The 18,543-nt window shown below is 47.9% G+C and overlaps 6 protein-coding genes across 6 annotated transcripts; 2 read left to right on the forward strand and 4 right to left on the reverse strand.

Moving 5' to 3' along the window:
• Positions 1 to 73: 73 nt before the first annotated feature.
• Positions 74 to 972, reverse strand: EPUS_06173 (uncharacterized protein; the record flags this gene model as incomplete). The annotated part of the gene is made up of 2 exons (XM_007789290.1): positions 74 to 723; positions 843 to 972. The coding sequence occupies 2 exons, from the start codon at positions 970 to 972 to the stop codon at positions 74 to 76; spliced, it is 780 nt and encodes a 259-aa protein (XP_007787480.1).
• Positions 973 to 1,349: 377 nt separating this feature from the next.
• Positions 1,350 to 3,530, reverse strand: EPUS_06174 (uncharacterized protein; the record flags this gene model as incomplete). Its single annotated transcript, XM_007789291.1, has 8 exons — positions 1,350 to 1,614; positions 1,663 to 1,768; positions 1,819 to 2,200; positions 2,226 to 2,395; positions 2,509 to 2,886; positions 2,940 to 3,129; positions 3,188 to 3,211; positions 3,267 to 3,530. The coding sequence occupies 8 exons, from the start codon at positions 3,528 to 3,530 to the stop codon at positions 1,350 to 1,352; spliced, it is 1,779 nt and encodes a 592-aa protein (XP_007787481.1).
• A 505-nt stretch (positions 3,531 to 4,035) lies between these two features.
• On the forward strand, positions 4,036 to 8,316 carry EPUS_06175 (uncharacterized protein; the record flags this gene model as incomplete). Its single annotated transcript, XM_007789292.1, has 7 exons — positions 4,036 to 5,818; positions 5,869 to 6,634; positions 6,689 to 6,793; positions 6,854 to 7,077; positions 7,127 to 7,157; positions 7,205 to 7,401; positions 7,457 to 8,316. 7 exons carry the CDS (start codon positions 4,036 to 4,038, stop codon positions 8,314 to 8,316), a joined length of 3,966 nt encoding a protein of 1,321 aa, XP_007787482.1.
• Positions 8,317 to 9,681: 1,365 nt separating this feature from the next.
• Positions 9,682 to 14,961, forward strand: EPUS_06176 (uncharacterized protein; the record flags this gene model as incomplete). The annotated part of the gene is made up of 1 exon (XM_007789293.1): positions 9,682 to 14,961. One exon carries the CDS (start codon positions 9,682 to 9,684, stop codon positions 14,959 to 14,961), a length of 5,280 nt encoding a protein of 1,759 aa, XP_007787483.1.
• Positions 14,962 to 15,096: 135 nt separating this feature from the next.
• On the reverse strand, positions 15,097 to 16,191 carry EPUS_06177 (uncharacterized protein; the record flags this gene model as incomplete). The annotated part of the gene is made up of 1 exon (XM_007789294.1): positions 15,097 to 16,191. The coding sequence occupies one exon, from the start codon at positions 16,189 to 16,191 to the stop codon at positions 15,097 to 15,099; it is 1,095 nt and encodes a 364-aa protein (XP_007787484.1).
• A 1,248-nt stretch (positions 16,192 to 17,439) lies between these two features.
• EPUS_06178 (uncharacterized protein) lies at positions 17,440 to 18,101 on the reverse strand (the record flags this gene model as incomplete). The annotated part of the gene is made up of 2 exons (XM_007789295.1): positions 17,440 to 17,736; positions 17,829 to 18,101. 2 exons carry the CDS (start codon positions 18,099 to 18,101, stop codon positions 17,440 to 17,442), a joined length of 570 nt encoding a protein of 189 aa, XP_007787485.1.
• Positions 18,102 to 18,543: the final 442 nt, after the last annotated feature.

Consider the following 18,543-nt stretch of genomic DNA (forward strand, 5'->3'; position numbering starts at 1 on the left):
TACTGCATTTTACGACGGTTTGGTGGATACTTGATATAAGAGTTTTATACATCTAAACCGCGGCCGTCTCCGATCACTCCATGCCAGGAGTCTCAAGCCCTTCGCTGAAATCGAAAGAAAAGCCGTTATCATCATCGGTGTTATGCAAGAAGCTGTCAAAATCAAAATTCTCTAAGACATCAGTGGTCTCGAGACCAGAGAAGTCTAAATTAGAGGCACCGTTAGAGACACTGAAATAAGGGAAGAATTCAGTGCCTGAGCTAGGGGTAACAGCAGGCGCCTGCTGTAGAGGCGTATTCGAAGCTGGTGTAGTTGATTCCGGCTCTCCGCCCTTCGAATTGGAAAGTTCGGGAATGACAAACCCTTCTAGGAATGGATGGTACTTTCGCTTGTGAGATGTCAGGTCACGCTGGCGTCTAAAACCCATACCTTTCCACGCACAATAGGGAACGTGACACTGGAGCCTCAGCATGTGACATGACTCATGCTGTTCTCTCGCCTCGGACGTGAAGAAGCCGCTATCTGCCTGAGCACAATCCTCGTGTCTACAGTAGAAGCTTGCCTTGCCATTAGCGTTGCGGAATTCTGACAGTGATGGAAGATCGATGCCAGCTGGCAAGGCGTCATCGGGTAGGTTGAGTAACTTTTGCATGTCCGCTTCGTACTGGGCGTCGATGGAGCTTAACCACGTAGGGTCGTGCTTTAATCTACTTTGAAAAGCCACTGTCGACAGACATTAACCACATTTTCGGTGTAAAGGGCCTTTCTGCATAAGATGCAGTAAAGTACTAGGGTCCCTTTGCAATGCTGGCAAAGCAAAGTCTCCGGATAAAACCACTTACCGTTCGGGCTATCCGCTTCGCTCTCAAAGTCCTTGAGACTGTCCATAAACCCGATCACTGCTTGCAGCATTTCGAATACGGCCGAGGTCTTCCGCCACATGTCTAGATCAGAGAAGTTGCCAGAAGACATCTCTCGCCTCAGTGGGGCATCTGGTTGTTGTGGTTTGAGTATCCAGCATAACTGAATCATTCTGGCTTCTAGGCTGGATGATGGTGGATGCTGTTGCTGATCCCGTAGGCTTGAAAATGATCTTAAATGTGACAGCCAATTTCTTGACACATAGCGGTGTATGGCACGTTGTCCTTTCACAATCTGGCTTGACCGCTGGAGCTCTGTGTCATTGTGCAAAAATACACTAGTAGTGTTGAGATATGACAAACAGGAATGTGTGATATTTAGTAGTGCTGAGTGGGGTGCAATGTGATATTTGCTCGAAGTATCCAGAAAGTACCTACAGCAATCTTAGCGACCATAAGCTTTTCTGGACTAATTTGGACTTGTCATAGTTACTCTGTGGCTGAGAAATGGATAAATTGAACAGTTCCTGCTCTGGATATTTCAACAAGAGGCTTGCAGAACTCCAAGATCCTTGAATTGACTGTCTTTGGTTCGCAGTCGCACGAGTCGGTTGGGTCCATACCGATAGCATTCAAGATTTCGTATAGCTTCAGCGGCCTGTTTGCGTGCGTGATCCATTCGAGCATGCGAGCTATTTTCTCGCGTGTTGAAGATTCTGGGACTTTCTTTATGTTTTGGACTATGCGATCGTACCTTGTCATAACCGTGAGATATAGCGACGAAATTAAGCGAAAACCTTACGCATCTTGCAGGCTTTCTGGAAGTCGATACACTGCCCCAAGTAGGTCCTCGTCATTCAGGAGATACTGAAAGTGCCCTATAACAAGTTCGACCCAGAGGAACATGCCTAAGTCAGTGAGTTGGACGAAAAATTTGCCAATAGACGGATACTCTGACCATTAGAACGCTGAATTAGCTGCTGTTGAATTTCAGCCGCTATATTCGTAGAGATATCAAGGTCCCATTCTTCGACCACTTGACGAAACTTCCCTCCGATGAAGGCCTCAATGTCGCGTTCAACGGCCAAATGTTCGTCGCGAAGGGAGATTGTGGGGTTTTGACGGAGCTTTCTGCTGATGATGCCATCCTCTCGACTTGAAACTAAGAGGCTGCCGTGTCCTTTGATATCCTTACAAAGTAACAGGAGCTGATCAAGCGCATACTTGTGATCTTTCGCATCGCATTCATCTATTCCATCGATCACGATCCGTGTAAAGGGTGAGGCAGCGATAAGTTTGGGAAGGAATTTCCGTAAGCGTTCGATCGATGGGGTTTCCGCCTTCCGCACGTGAGTCTCCCCACACAAAAGCCGCAAGTTCAGGATCGTGTCGTATTAATTGTGTTGCAAGAGTCCTCAGTATGTGACTACAATTGTTTCGGTCCGCCAGGTAGTGATCGCAGAAATAATACAGAATCGTAGAGTCTGGTTGCTGTCGTAAAGTTTCGATTATGTAAGCTGACATGACAGTCTTCCCTGCAATTTGTTAGGGTGAGGGAGTATAAATTACCCATGGCCCTTAAGCAACAGCTCGGCCTAGCTGAGTTTGGACGAAGATAGAATTGGTCTGGAAGATCAACAAAACTTACCGGGACCTGGTATTCCCCAAAGCCAAAGGACCGAAAGTTTCTTGTACTCGGTAAACCACGACTGATATTGTGGCGTCTTAAAAAGCCATTGGCAGGTGTCAGGGAAGCGTCTGTTATTCAGACGCGACAAATTGTCTTCCTGTAAGCGATCTTCAACTCCCAACCACGATAAAGTAGCCAGTAAATGAGAGCTTGACCGCTCCTCCTCGCTTTTTTCAAGCTCTTTGTTAACCATTTTCCGGTTTTCGCTCGCCTGGACAATGTCAAAAGACGCGGCTTCGTGGTCAATGAGCTCTCGATGGCGAGATAAGCTGCTTAGGATGGCATCAAATCGCAGCTCGAAGTTGTTCCAAAGGGAATCAAACAGGAATTTCCAACCTAGGTAACTGGTTTAGCTAACCTTCTCTTGGCCTAAACCATGACGGACTCACCTCGACGTCTGAAGAACTTGTAAGCCCTTCGATGGAATTCAATAATATCGACGTATACAAGAGCTAGAACGTGTTGAAAATCTGCTTCCGGAAAAGTGTTTCTGTACCTGTCAAAACGTGGTAAAGATTCTGCAATTCTACCGTATGCATCGAGGAGTTTCTCGAAAATGGACGTGTATTCAGCTGCAGGCTACGATGATATAAGTATTAAGGCACCCTCGCCTCGATACCACTCTGCTTCGACTCACCTGAAGCATTAATTTGACAGGAGCCTGCGGGTCCAGCTGATTTCAGCCAAATTGACATCTCGCCGGCAGTGATACTCACCCAAACCCACGGAAGAAATGGAGTCCCATTGCATAGGACATCCATTGGCTTCGAGTATTTTTCGATTGCTTTAAGGAAAGGCTCAATTCTGCGCATGTTACGTAAGAAGCCTCTCTGTCTCTGCCAGTTCTCGATCTCAATGGCAGCTTGCCGTACATGTCGCAGCTCGGTAGAGTGGAAATCCCGTGCATCAACAGGCGTGACAGAGTTCTCGAATCTTTTGAAGGCGGTCTCGATGAGAACCATTGGCGGGAGGACGGCCATCATAGTACAACACCATCTAGGCTGTCCGTTCTGGAACGTTTCACCACTGTTCGCAACTTATTAGATAGTAGCAGCACAATGAGTGTGATGGGAGTAAGATTCCGAATTTCTCCCAGGAGAATATAGACGAGGCTTAGCATAATGAGGCTGTAGAGCCGCCTTTCCGCATATGTTTGCAGATATTGGCGGAGCTCAGCCACGCCCCAAGCCGCCTGTGTACGTTGAAAAGCATTTTCTGAAGCCCAAGAAATTCTGTGCTTCTGCTACTATTGAGTGGATGACACGATGTCACTAACTGCTGGAGCACGTCCAGCAAAAAGACGACGTATTGACCATAACGATGATCATTACCATGTTTCGGCCATTGACCTCGGCGCAGAGTGCTCGCCGCGGGGGCAAGTCCCAAGCTGCAATTATGCGGTGCCGAGTGCAGTCAAATCTCAAGCAACTGAACAATCGCCTCCATCTTATACGGGGGGCGACTATTCCCTCAGCCAGTCCCATCATGGACAAGCTTTCTGTTGTCAAAGATCTGCTAGCAGTGGCCAGGGCGATGTTGGAGGCCCGGATGGAATTCCTCTACCTCTCGATGCCAAAGTACGTGAAGGCTCAGCAGATCATATATCAAGCTTTGATAGATCCGTTGCCGTGCATTGTGGAGACGCTAACGCCCAACACCACAAAGCGGGCCACCCCACAAAGCGGGCCAATTTCGGGTCACCCACAAAAAACCACCCTCAAATTTCTAACGCTTATTACTCCACCAATTTACGTCCAAATGGCCTCAAACCAAGAGCAATTGATTCAGCAGGCGTTAAATGACCTAGATATAGGTGCTGAGAAGTCAATTCGCAAGGTAGCTGCCAAATACAGGGTTTCAAAAACGACTGTGGCTTACCGACGCAGAGGTCGCAACCCACGTACGCAAGCCAATCGCAGGACTCAACGCCTATCCCTAGAAGAAGAAAAAACTCTAATTCAGTGGATTCGAGATCTACAGCGGCAGAATCTATGCCCAAATTACCCTAGAATTCGCTCTTTTGTGTACGAAATCCTGCGAAATCGAGGCGATTCGCGGCCCCTGGGCAAGAACTATGTATCTCGCTTCATTTCTCGCCATTCAGAGCTTCGAACAAGCAGATCTCGAGCTATGGATATTAAGCGCCTCTCTGCGCTTGATCCTACGGTTATAGAGAGCTTCTTCTCTGAATTTGAACAGCTCCGAAGTCAGTATGGCGTCGAAATAGAGAATATCTGGAATATGGATGAAACAGGCTTTCAAATGGGTCAAACAACAAGCAATTTTGTGGCCTATGACGCCTCTATAGGGCGCCCTGTTGCTCCGCAGCCAGATAATACGCAATGGGTCACAATTATTGAGTGTATCTCATATCACCGCGCCCTAAAGCCCTATCTCATCTTTTGTGGCAAGGCACCAGAGCTACATATGTTCCCTGCTATTGATGAGCTACCTGACATTATTTGGGCCTTCTCTCTAAAGGGATGGACTGATAATGAGCTTGGTATTGATTGGCTAAGGCGGATATTTATTCCACAGAGGCCTATAGGCAAGCATTCTATTCTGATTCTTGATGGCCATGACAGTCATTCTACAGGCCTATTTCAGTATCTCTGCCTTCAAAACGACATCCATCCACTCTATCTACCAGCTCATGCCTCTCATAAGCTTCAACCACTCGATTTAGGACCCTTTTCGCCTCTCAAAGCAGCATATGGCCAACTAGTACAAAGATTTGCACTAACAGGCCTTGCAACACTCAACCGCAGAGTATTTACCAAGCTCTATATTGAAGCACGTCAAACTACATTTACTGAGCGAAATATTCGTGCTGGATGGCATCGTACAGGAATTTGGCCTCTAAATAAGCAAAAACTACTCAATGACCCTGAAATTCGAAATTTTGGACGTACTACGCCTGAGTATCAACCCCCAGCTACGTCAGATGGTCTCTATAGCACTCCAAAGCAGAGTGACAATTTACGCGCACTAATTCGTCAAATTGAGGCCAAAACAACGCCTCAAACAAGACGCGCTGTACGAAAGCTTGGCCACAGCGCTATTCAAGAGCATACTGGCGCTCAATTGCTTCGAACGCAGCTCCGAGAGCTACGTCAATTGGCTTTGAAGCAAGAGCTTACCAAACGCTCAAAAAGGATACAAAAAGAGACAAAGCAGCGGTCGTGGAATCTCGAACAGGTCAGGGCTGCTCTAGCGCCTAAAAAGGTCCATTTCGTACGCAAGGAGGGCGGCGAAAAGCGAATTCTGCGTACTGTTACATTAGAATAGGCCTATAGAAGCTATTTCTATCGAAATTAGCCAATTTGAATGAGTATAGCAGCTCTAATGCAGTAGAATTTGGTGTTGTTGCTAACCCGAAATTGGCCCGCTTTGTGGGGTGGCCCGCTTTGTGGTGTTGGGCGTTAGTCAACACTCGGACCAAGTATGTGAGAGACAAACATGCTTTGGAATGGTACGTGTCACAAGATTTTGCGCGTCCCGCTGAAGCTGAAGGGCTACAGTTCATCCTGCATGATATCAAAATACGCAATGCCGATGCCATCAGCGGCGAAACTGCACCTTCACTAGTTGAGGTTGATGGCCACAACATATCGTCGATCGAAATCCGGCGGGCTGAAACCGTACCTGAACTGGGACAGATACAATGTACGCGGAGTGTGAAAATAATTGATCGCCTTCGAAGCGAGGGTGATGTGTCTCTGGAGATATACTGTCGAGGGCGTCATACTATCACTGCCCAGAAGAGGAAGCCGACCGAGGCCCGGATCAATTATGAGCTACTTGTGAATATCTATGGTAAGGCCTACATGTTTGAAAGGGTCGGCAAGTTTTTCGAAGCGGCAAAGATCTACCTTCAAGACCCTGTGTGCTGTGCTCGAGATGTTCCGTACAAGAATCCCCACATTTTGGCCAAAGAAGACGATATTATTATGACTAGTTCGCTGGAATCGAGGCAGCAACTCGAGACATTTACAGCCCCTGGCGACATCTTTGACCACCTACTAGTGACTGACTATCTTCCTGAGGCGCAAACTCCGCAAGCATTGAAAACAACGCTACATAGGTACAACACTCCCGCTTCATAGTACTGCATTATAGACCGCTGAGAAACAGAAAGCCATCAGAAACAAGCACTGTATTTTATGCTGCAAAATGAACGGGGATACGTGACGAACGGAACACTTGAGGGCATGTGGGAAACAGTAGATGGCCAAAAGCCTGAGTATGCCCTACCTCGCTGGCTGTGATCCTTTGTAGCTTGCGTTCATTGACGAGGACATAGGTGGGTCAACCGCATTACTGGTGAACGGCGACTCACACCACCACCGCCATTTTCGGGAGGGATCGTCGCGGATCAGATGGGCCTCGGAAAGACGTTGGAGATGATTTCTCTAGTGGCATCTGATCTTAGAACTTCATCACGTTTCGATGTGAATAGTACTTCGCCGAGTCACACTTCTTTTCGAGCGCCTACTCCCGCAACCCTAGTGGTGGTTCCTGTTTCACGTAAGTACTTTGCCCTTGGCGCAAGCTCCCGTTACTTAGTCGTTGACAGTCCTTTACACCTGGAGGGGCCAGTTGGAAAGGTAGGAGCTTTGACGCAAGGCGATGTTACCCATACTTACCTCTTTAGACATTTGTATCCAGATTCTATGCGTTGGCACATCTTTCATGGACCTAACCGGGAACTGAACTTGAGAAATAATATCGGTTTTGACGTCATTCTTACTACGTACGATGTTGTCGTTGCAGAATACAGGAAGATTGTGAAATTTTCCTGCAATACTTCGATATTCTCTACTTTGTGGCGCCGAATTATCTTGGACGAAGGTTAGTGGAAATCAAAAGCCAGCCCGAAACGGGAGGTTCTGATGATGGAGATCAGCACATTATGTAAAAAACGCGGATGCTCTCAGGACTCGAGCAGTTTGTGCCTTACAAGCCATTTCGCGATGGGCTGTGACCGGAACACCCATTCAGAATCGATTGACCGATCTATATTCGCTGATTCACTTCCTCCAAATCAGCCCATTTGACGACCGAAAAGTCTTCGATACTCAAATACTACGCCCATGGCAAACGAAGTCGGATGTTTCTGCAATCTATAGGCTTAAATTGCTTGTGAAATTCATCGCAATTAGGAGGTCCAAAGCTCTGCTTCAGCTTCCGCCACGTAGTGACCAGATAAGACGAGTGGAATTTTCTGATAAAGAGAGGAATCAGTACGAAGCGCTTAGACTCCGCATCAAAGGCGCTGCTTTTTACGAAAACACATTCCATGGCAGAGAGTCGTATTTCCATGTGCTGCGATGGATCGATGATTTACGAACCCTCTGCAGCTATGGAGCTCAGGCCTTTGAATCTAGATCCAAGGGCTTGTCTGTTCATGGGAACGAGAAATCGGTGCTGCTTGACCAAGAGAATCTCTACTGGAGGGAAGAAGAACAAAATCTTGACCAGGCGGGCTCGCTTTTAGAGCCAGGCTTTCTGCCTAATGCGAACCCTTCAGTGGGTGCATCTCCTGAGCCAGACCAGGGAGTTCAACTGAGAGAATTGGATGATCAAATGCCGCTGGGACTCCCTACTCCTCCTCGCAGCCAACGTTTGCCACTCAAGCCATCACCCGGTTTAGCGATGCCTCCTTCCTCGGAGTTGCAGCACGAGCAAGATGCCTCGACAGGTTTATCCACCAAAATCGCAGCCCTTATGACCGATTTGGTTGCTAACAAGGCGGGCAAAAGGTGATCATGCTCTCCAAACCCGTTACCATCCGAATAGCTGACGGGCGCAGCGTTGTCTTCTCTTTCTGGCGAGCAGCTCTTGACCGGACTTGCGGAGCCTTGATGGCGGCCAACATGACATTTTCATGAATTGACGGTACTATGTCACACAGAGTGCGGGCTCTGGCCGTTGAAGATTTTCGGACCAATCCCAACGTCAAAGTGCTACTAGCCACAATTTCTACTGCTGGTGTCGGGTTAGACTGATCATAATTAGCGTGCGAACATGTGACTGACTAAATGGCCTATAGTATAGACCTGACTGTGGCGAATCAAGTGTGTCTGCTTGAACCGCAGTGGAACCCAGCCACGGAAGAGCAGACTCTAAGCCGAGTACACAGAATGGGACAGACAAAACCTGTGACCACGATCCGGTATGTGATGCGTGATTCGGTTGAAGAGGTAAGTTGGAACAGCGGCTTAAATAGTGAAACTCACTGAGAACTAGAATATCATAGAGCTACAGCAGAGGAAGCTGAGATTAGCCTCCCTAGCCCTTCTGGCGAAAATAACCAAGTCGAGTCTGCACATGTTGAGGTACATTCCACGATTCGCTTGCCACATGTACTGCAGTGCTGATTGCCAACAAAAGGATCTCAAATTGCTGTTGAGGTGACTGGGTTTCGAACATGCAACGAGTACCAGATGCTTCGTACGTTGTGGGATAACTCTCGTGGAGCACAAGGTAGTCCCTCCTCTGGTCCTCGCATCTTGGGTAGGCAAATGCAGTTGATGGGTCGAGACTAGCTTTCACCGTAGGCAGATTCGGCGCGATGAGTTCGTGGTGTAGATGCGCCGGAGAAATCTGCACTATCCCAGAGCATTTTAGACAGGAATAATCATGAATCAATAGAAGCGCAATTTGATCTATACGCCATTCAGCACTGCTGCCTGAATGCAGGTTTGTGAGTGAGTGTCATTTGTTGAACTAAAAAGGCTTGTGATGGACACGATTACGGCGGACTATTACGTGCTAGAGCCCAGGCTCTAGCACGTAATAGTCCGCCGTACACGATCATCTTTCTGAAAGTTCATTGCACCACAATTTGCGCCGAAAATTTAGCCGAAGCAAGTCAACACATTAACAGCACGATTTACCGGGAGGAGTAGCTCGGCCTTGCCAAGCTTTACCCTTACTACATAGCTGTCCGGAGTGTTTGTGAAACCACCAAGAGAGGATACCCTATAGCTTCACTGCTTTTTATCACCTTAGTAAATCTTCCCTGTGTCGGGCAAGTGCTCGTAATTCTTGCCGCCTTCGTCTAGCCTCTTCTGGCAAGCAGCAAACATACTTGCAATCTATGCGCCAACATGATTCTAAAGCAAGAGAATGAGCGGAGCAATCTTTCAATCAGAGCTGTCAAGCCTGATACAAGAGTCAAAAAGAAAGCATCTAGACGTCAGAGCTGCAGCAGAGAAGTCCCTTGGTGAGCTGAAGGCCCTTCGCATCACTTCCGAGGCACAGCTTGCCGCGGATCTGCTTCGCAAGCCATCTTTCGTCGAGCCTTTCATTCTTGCATGCAAGTCACGCAATACAAAATTAGTCTCCAGCAGTGTTATATGTCTACAAAGGCTGGCAGCGAGTCATGCTCTGCCCCCTGAACAACTCAAGGATGTTCTTGAGGCACTTCGAGAAGTGACTTCTTCTGGCTTCGATGTACAGATCAAGATATTACAAACACTCCCATCACTCCTTCAGACTTACGCTTCTGACTTATACGGAGGGCTTCTGTTCACTTGTCTTGACATTTGTGGAGCTTTACAGAGCAGCAAAACCACAGTTGTGAGCAGTACAGCTTCTGCCACTTTTCAGCAACTCGTTTCAAGCGCATTCGAGAGAATCACCGACGAGGATGCTGCTGCTGACTCGGATACGGTGAGGAAAGTCAGCATCGGAGCTGGAACTGTAAGGCTGAAGAAAGCTGCGTCTGATGGCTTCGATATCTTCAGTGACCTTTGCAGCATTGCGGACGGTGTGGGAACACAACGTCTAAATCCCAACACCATACCTCTGGTCTTTGCTCTTGACATAATAGTCACCGTCCTGGAGAGCAATGAGAATGTATTCCAGACTCATCACGAATTGCTGTTCATCTGTCGGACTAGACTAGCGCCTGCCCTCCTCCGACATATACCTGCAAAACATCCTTTTTCTGCCACTATCAGGTCATTAAGAGTACTCTATCAATTGATCAGTCGGCAATTCGAGCATCTTCAAGAGGAGAGCGAGAAGGCTTTGGACCTCCTAATACATCTTCTTGAACTGGAGGCGTCACAAGGCTGGAAACGTGCAGCCTGCATGGAGCTTCTGCGTAAACTCGTTCTCAACTTCCCTTTGCTCCGCCAAATCTTCCTCACCTTCGATCTGCAGGAAGATCGTAAAGATATTGTCAGTAAACTTATGGCAGCACTTGCCAAAATTGCTGCAGAGAAACCAACAATCATCGGCCTGAGTCATCAATCAACCATGCCGGCTCGACAAATTGATAGTGAAGAAGATAGACCAGAGCAAGCTCCCCTGGAAGCAGCAGGAGTGGAAGGTATCATTGGAAGCACTGTTACTGCAGAATCTCACATCACTGGCATTGGTAATGCATGGAGCCTGCCGAAGACGCCATGCTTGGAACAGCTTGACAAGAATGACGCTTCCGATTTGCCGGAAACCTATATCTATAGCATGGTTCTTGACTGCATATATTCATTTTCTGAAGGACTGGCAAAATTTGTTATGCCACTGAGCCTTACTCGTAGTGCGAGAAAGAGGGGCCAGGCGCAGATCGATGAGCAATTCCAGGACGGCAATGACAGAAATGTCAGTTCTGAAGAGAGCAGAAGCGCGGCAGCAACTCCGGTTCAGGAGCCACAGAAAGTCTTGAGGCCAGTCAGTGCCTTGAAACTGACATCAAATTCACAATCTGAATCAATCCGGACGGCTGCGGCACTTGTCACTTTCTGTTGGCCGGCATTTCTGGCCACTTGCGCGACATTCCTCAACGCCGCGCTAGATGCAGAATTGTATCACAACCTAGTTCGAGCAGTCCAGAAGTTAGCGCAGGTTGCTGGCGTATTAGAACTTTCAACGCCGAGAGATGCACTTTTGACAACTCTATCAAAGGCCGCTGTTCCTCCTCAAGCCCTTCAAATTGGTCAAAATACAAACTTTGGCAAAACTGAACGATACTTTGCGACTAAGAGTACTGAGCAGGCAGAATTAGTTGCCACCCAATCTGTCAGCGCGTCTGTTATAGAGAGCCCAGTCTCGAACAAAGCAAGTGTATCAATACTAACCACGCGCAACCTTCTGTGCGTGCGAGCACTATTGCATCTTGGTATAGCTTTGGGACCAACGCTCAGCGAACAAGCATGGTTTATTTTGCTAGAGACACTACAAGAGGCAGAGCGTCTCATCATGTTATCCTCGAGATTACAGGTAAATCAGAATAGGAAGCTCGCAGATGACGTGTCAAGCAGCAAAAATGGTACTAGCCCGTTGAATCTAACTGGTGAAATTGTTGCGGTTGAGACGGCTTCGAAGAAGATGTTTGCCACTTCCAGCGATTATGAAAATGATGCTTTCCTAGGTCTCCTCAGAGCACTCTTTAGTTTGTCTACCTCGACCGGGTGCATTGACGACCGCAAAGATGTTGCTAGCTCAAATCCTAACCCAGCTCCCCGGCACGTTGGGCGTATCCATCAGTCATCCCGGAGCATATCAGGGACTTCAATCAAGGCGGCCACAGAAGACAATGAAGTTCTTTTTGTATTAACCAAGACCAGTGAGATAGCAAAGTCAAATCTGCAAAGACTAGTCACACAGCCTGCAAACTCTAGTGGCTGGTCCTTGATTACTGCTAGGCTTCTGCAGGTGGTGAGGTCGACCTTCACCCTTGCCGACATACGATTACGAGCTGCAAGTCTTCTGGACACAGTTGTCCTTGGCACGCTACAAATCTTGGATGAGCAAGATGAGCAATTGCAGAGAGTTGTTCAAGAGCGAGGTGTGTTAGTTTTGAATAGTCAGGTTGAGGGCCTCTACCAGCAAAGCACATCTTCATTGTCCGAGACTAGCAGCGTGGATCTCGCTATCCACGAACGTGCAATTGAAGCCCTCAGCTCCATTGTTGAGCACCATGGAGAAAATCTGCTTATCAGCTGGGAGATGATCTTCAAGCTGGCTGGAACTAGCTTTGAAGAGCGCGCACCACCATTCGACAGCGACATTCAGGATGATACGCAAGCCACAGAAATACGCTCTAGAAGCGTAACTCTGACATCAACCGCGTTTCGGTTGCTACAACTGATCGGTTCTGACTTCCTAAATCTCGTGCCACTAAATCATCTACTTGACTTTATAGATATTCTTCTGCTCTTTGGTCGCCAACATGATGATCTGAACGTGTCACTGACAAGTACAACCTTCTTCTGGAACTTGGCAGACTTTTTACATTCGAGTCCAAATCACCCTTCGTTGAGCGGGTTCTCAGATGTACCTACCGAGGAATTCCTGCTTGGGAAGGTCAATGGCAGTAAAAACCCCGCAGATGTTATCGATTCGCTTTGGCTCGTGCTCCTTTTGCGCCTCAATGTCTTGACGGTCGACCCCCGATTAGAGATGCGCAAGGGCGCCATTCGGGTTATGCTGCGTATATTGGATGCATCTGGGCCATACCTTTCCCCTCGAGGCTGGTATATCTGCCTGACCACCGTGGTTGAGCGTCTACTCAAATCTCATGCTTTATTACTCAGCAATATGCGGAAAGAAGGCTTACAAAATGATCCGACGATGTGTGATGAGTGGTATGCCTCGACAGTCGCTGTGCTAGAAGGTAGCATAAACCTTGTCTGCCATTTTAGCTCAACTATAATCGCGGATGAGCATTTCCATTTATTCTGGGAGCAATTCTTTGATCTCCTCGGATCCATTCTCACTAATCCATCGCTTGCAGTATCGCTTGCAGTATTTCGTGGCGTGGCATCACTGTTCTTGTCTCTCGGAAAGGCTGACTACCGCAATGTCCTCACCGCCGAGGCGGCCTTGAAGCTTTGGATCAACCATCATCCAGCAAACGTTGTGGACCACTTCCAGATTGAGAGTGTTTCGACGAAGAGTCATGATTCAAATGAGGAGGCGTTTACAGCGCATGCGGAAGCGTTAGTTCGGATTAGTGAAGCACTACCATCAGTACAGCTAGGTCAGATTGCTGCAGAAGACATAATGAAGGCTCTAAGAAAGACAGTACTACAATGTGTGCATCTTCCTTACGGATCTGACGTTCAGAAAACGGCTCCTGAGCAGGAGAGTGTAATAAGTATTCTTCAGCTCCTATCAAGGACTGAGACTTCCAAGAGCACAGAGTATTTCAAGATCCTGTTCGACTTCATCAAGGTCGCCTGCGAAGACGAGACTGAGCTGGAAATGGATCCATCCTTTGACTGGCCGACTAAGCAAGGTCCAACCTTACTTAACGCTCAGAGCCTGTCGTTAGTTGCTTTTGCTTCCAAGTGCATTGACATACTCGAAAACAATGTGATAAGAGCGATTCAGGAAGAATCACTGCTGAACACGTCACAGACTGTATGCTCGGCCATAATAGCCTTGTCTAACACCGTTAAGTCTAAGTACACGGCAAAGGGTCAGCGTGGAGACCCGTTGATTTGGCGTAAGGCCACGGTTTCCGGACTTACAATTGTTGAGGCAGTGGGCTTGCGCAGCTACAAAATCATGGACAAAGAGGAGTTGCTTGCTTTGAAAGAGATCTATGGCTCAGCTGTTGAGCTAGCCAATGGCATTCTCGCCGCTGGTGGCCTGGTGAATTTGGAGCGACCTCCTGAAGACAGTGTCATACTGGCAGACGAGGAGCACGATATAGCAGCTTTCAGACGTCTGTCGTTGAGTTTGATACCAGCATTGACCAGGCTAAAGGAACTTCAAGTTGCAGCTCCTCAGCGAATGCCTTCTGACATACACCGCCGATTTGTTATCAGCCTCTTTCACGCCTCTATGGTTGCTACTCCACAATTCGCCGACCTTCCGTCAGATCTCTTCTCCTCTCCTCTATCCTCATTTTTGCGGATTCGCCCAGGCACCATCAAAGAGCTCGCTTACCACGCTCGAAGCAAAATACCATACCTAGCTCTTGACACGATGTTCAAGCTCATCGCAGCACTCGATGATGACACCATGCAAGACGCCGCTAGTGTCGCAGGTCATTTGGAATTCGCCAAGATAGTCGCGCCTTACGTGCTTCTCCGAGCCGCCCACACTTTCAAGTCTTTCGTCGCCGATCAGCCGCTTCGGGGACCAATGCCAATGCCGTCGAAGCTCCGTGCAGAGATGCTACATGTGCTCAGATTATGCCTTGAGCTTCGATCAGAGGATGGAGCTTTTCTTGGCAAGCCAGGATCGCATACCTGCCTTGGTCGAGATGGTAGGAGACATCTGAGGGTGCTGTATCCGCTCATAGTCCAAATGTGGAAGGTTTGGAGAAGGGTGCCTCGGTATGGATTTCCGTGGATCGCTGACTCGGACGGTGTGGAGATTGAAAAATGCCTTCAGCGCTGGGTCGAAATCTGTGGTGAACACTGGGAGCTTGCGAACCTCGAGTCATGATATAGTATAGGCAAGATTTCAAGACTTTCAAGCAATTAAAGAAGCAGACTTCAGCCACGAGTATTCCACGTTCAATCGTGGTGGCACTTCTGCCCTCCTAAAGTCATTCATTTGTGGAACAGAATCCGTATCTGATCATACCATCATGCCATCCAGCGAGTTCTTGAACGTCTGCAGGTTGCCCCTACCATCATCCAGGACTGCAAATACCACATCTGACCACCAGCCCCCACCAAACTCTGCTTCCTTCAGTACGGAGGCCCACATGTTCACAACCTCATCCTTCGGATTCGCAAATGCTCCACATCCGAATGCGCCCAGCACTAGCTGTCTATGACGATTCCTCGCCGCTATCCTCAGGATGACCCGCATCTTCTCCTCCATCAGTCTCTTATCCTGACCCAACCTGTATGTGAGAACCCCATTCGCACCCGCCGTTGTTTGAGGCATACAGACAGCAGCGACACTTATCGCAGATATGACGGGCAACGCTGCTGGGTTCCTCAAATCGAGGAGATCGTGGCCAGATTTCATGTTATTGCGGATGACCAGAACGTATGGAGAGTAAATGCCTCCTTTGGCAGGGAGAGGGTAATAGTGACGTTTGAGCGTCCTTGATAGCGACGTACGATAGCAAAGCGCTTCCTCCTGTGCAAGAGCACCGTGCTGCCAGCCACCGCCTGCTGAATTTGCATTGGCCATATTAAGGACGCAAGGGTGTCGATTATTCATCGCCGAGGAGCCAAGCGCGAGAGCAGCGTCGATGCTGTCGGAATTTATGACTCTGACCTTTGTAGCAGGGAGACCCGGACAGTACTTCTTGTCCAGAATCGGCGCATCCCCGTCTGTGTAGAGGTAGCCTTTGTCTGGGACATCGGGTCGAGTCGCAAGCAGACCGGGAAGAAGAGTCTTCGTCTCCGCTGCGATCTCTTTCAATGGTTTGCGCGCCGCATCACTGCGTTTTGTTGGATTCGTGAGCGGTTTTCGAGTAGAGAGGTGTCCATCGCTGCCCAAGGAGAGTAGAGTCTGACGCTGTTGTCGCTTCTTCGCTTTGTCCTCAACTTGCCCTGACTTTGACTTTTCATTCGATTCGAAATAAGGAGATGATGCACCGTCATCATGCTCAACGTCATCAATTCTGTCCTCATCCTTCTTCCGTCTCGTCTCGGGGTACAAATTGATGTACAAATTGATGTTGCCGTGCGAAGTGCTCTCGCGTTGGTCGGTCATCTTTGCTGAGCACTCTCTATCTGGGTCCTAGGAAGCTTATAGGTAAGATTATGAGAGTGGATAATATGAGGGCGTCTTTAATCACTTCTTGTATGAGAGGGCGCATGGTTGATTGCTAAGCGACGACTTTTTTTCAGGCGCCTCGAGCGTTGAAGTGTTCTTGTTGCCTACCAGTAGTGAATTGACTGTAACCGCAGGCAGGAAGCGGTAAGCATCATATAGAGTCCCTCAACCTCACAATGCATATTTTATCGATCGTTTAGCTACTGTAAATGACTACTACGGTAGGAGGCATAGTAAATGTAACCCCCGCTCTAGTAACAGCTTGTAACGCCAAGATAGAACGCCACAAAATCGCTCAATTAGGACTAATCTACCATCTATCTTACATCGAGCGTGCATCCCATTGGCATCTATAACTACCTGGCATCTTGCTGGCATTGATTGATTAGAGTAGTTGTAGAATAAGATAAGACTAATTGAGAAAGCTTAACGCATCGAACGCGGTAAATGACCCTCTAGGGTGGTACATCATTCGTACAAGCGCGGTAAGGGTATCTGTATGAAGGTTATTAATAACAATTTTTCTCGTAGAGAGGGTTACATTTAATATGCCTCCTACCGTAGTAAGTGGTTAGTGCAAAAAGATGCTGGAAACCCCCAGCAGAACCATTTAAAACGCAGAAAAGGTTCAGGTTTTCACTCTCCATGACTTTGAGAATGCGCCAGCAGAACTCTTCATGGTACCCTTTGCTCTGGCATAGCGGTCAAACTTGTTACTAGCCGAGGTCACCCTAGTCAGGATCCATCAGAGCCATACTCCATACCCCATACTCTATTACTATGCGAGCCGGTGGTTACAAACCTCTAGGACGTCAGCATCAGATGCATGCTGGCGACAGAAGCGATCGCTAGCTGTGTAGACTTAGCAACGTTTGCACAGACATGGTATCATTAACAGGTTGCTCATCTTGGGACACAGGTACTGCGTTTGGCTGTTTCGCAGCTGCAATGGCGAACAAAGCGCAGGCTTACAACAGGCTTTGAAGTGTCTGAGAATTTCGCGAATAGCATCTGAACTTGCAGATTCTACACTGAGTTCTGCTGTTTCTTATGGAATTTTCGTTCTCACGTTCGTCGTAACATCCCCATTCAACTCGCGCTCTGCTTCTAGGTTGCTTTCAACGAAATCCGCACCTTCATCTTCCTGTCCAGGATCCGTGCAGTTTCCTCAATGGTTGGATCAAATCATTTTCCCCTCAAGTCTTTCCCTGCATCATTGTTTGATTCGTCCCTTTCTGGAGGTTGTGGATACCACTCAAAGTCTGGATCCTCCCAGTCGTGTGAGAAGTCAATGCTCTCAAAGATCGTGCCCGTACTGTCTTCTGTATCAAAGAAGCAGAAATGACAAGTGCCTTTATTTCCCATCCAAACACCCTCCATGGCGGGTTCATACCCTCTTTCACGCATCTGCCTCTTGCGTTCCTGCATGGGTATATTCTCGCAGTCAAAAGCTATATGCTGAACACCTTCTTTGCCGCCTCTCTTCAGATTTCGGCCGCAGCCTAGCGTTAGCCATATTGCACATATATAACACGTGTATCAAAAAGAGTACTTCTACTACGACAAGAACCTACCTGATCCAAATACTCAGCCATCAAACTCTCACCAGCCACTGGCTGCATGATCTCGAAAGTCAGACTTCCCTGTTTGGCAAAACAAACTTTCAGCTCATACGAGCCCGGGCTACCGCGAAATGATCGTTCTGGCACGGTGGAAGAAGTGAAGTCAAAGACTTGGAAGGGACCGATACCAAGCCGGAGAAGCCCATCCATGGTTTTCTTGTGGTCCGGCGTCACGATGCAGACTTCGGCGATGGAGCCTAGGAACGGAGTAGGTAGCTTCTGCATGGCTATTTGGCTATATTGATGCCACAGTTATGTAACTTAAAAATAGTCAAGTTCAAGGAATAGCCTGTGTAGTCTAATTGGTATAGATGGTAGTGTGTCATCCTCAAGCATGGTACTTCAGCATTCATACTACGTACTATCCACCAAAGTCCGGTAAAATGGGGCATTTTTCTAATTGGTCCAAATTTGGCAGTAGCCTCTTTTAGTGCCCGTAACCTTAAACCTTAGTTTTTGCGGTACAACACCATAGCTGTGGCAGCGCAGTAGGAATAGAGTAGATATCAAGAACTCAATGACTCAAAAGCATCATCAAGAAGAGATATCAGGGCCTCTAGATACTATAGAAGCTGCTCCATTAGCTAAAGATCTGCCTCGACCGAAGAGAGCTCGAATTCAGAGTCGAAAAGCCCTCGAAAATCAAGCTCAAAATCAGTCATTCGAA

This window comes from Endocarpon pusillum (assembly GCF_000464535.1).
Source record: "Endocarpon pusillum Z07020 unplaced genomic scaffold C739027, whole genome shotgun sequence".
Lineage (NCBI taxonomy): Eukaryota > Fungi > Ascomycota > Eurotiomycetes > Verrucariales > Verrucariaceae > Endocarpon > Endocarpon pusillum.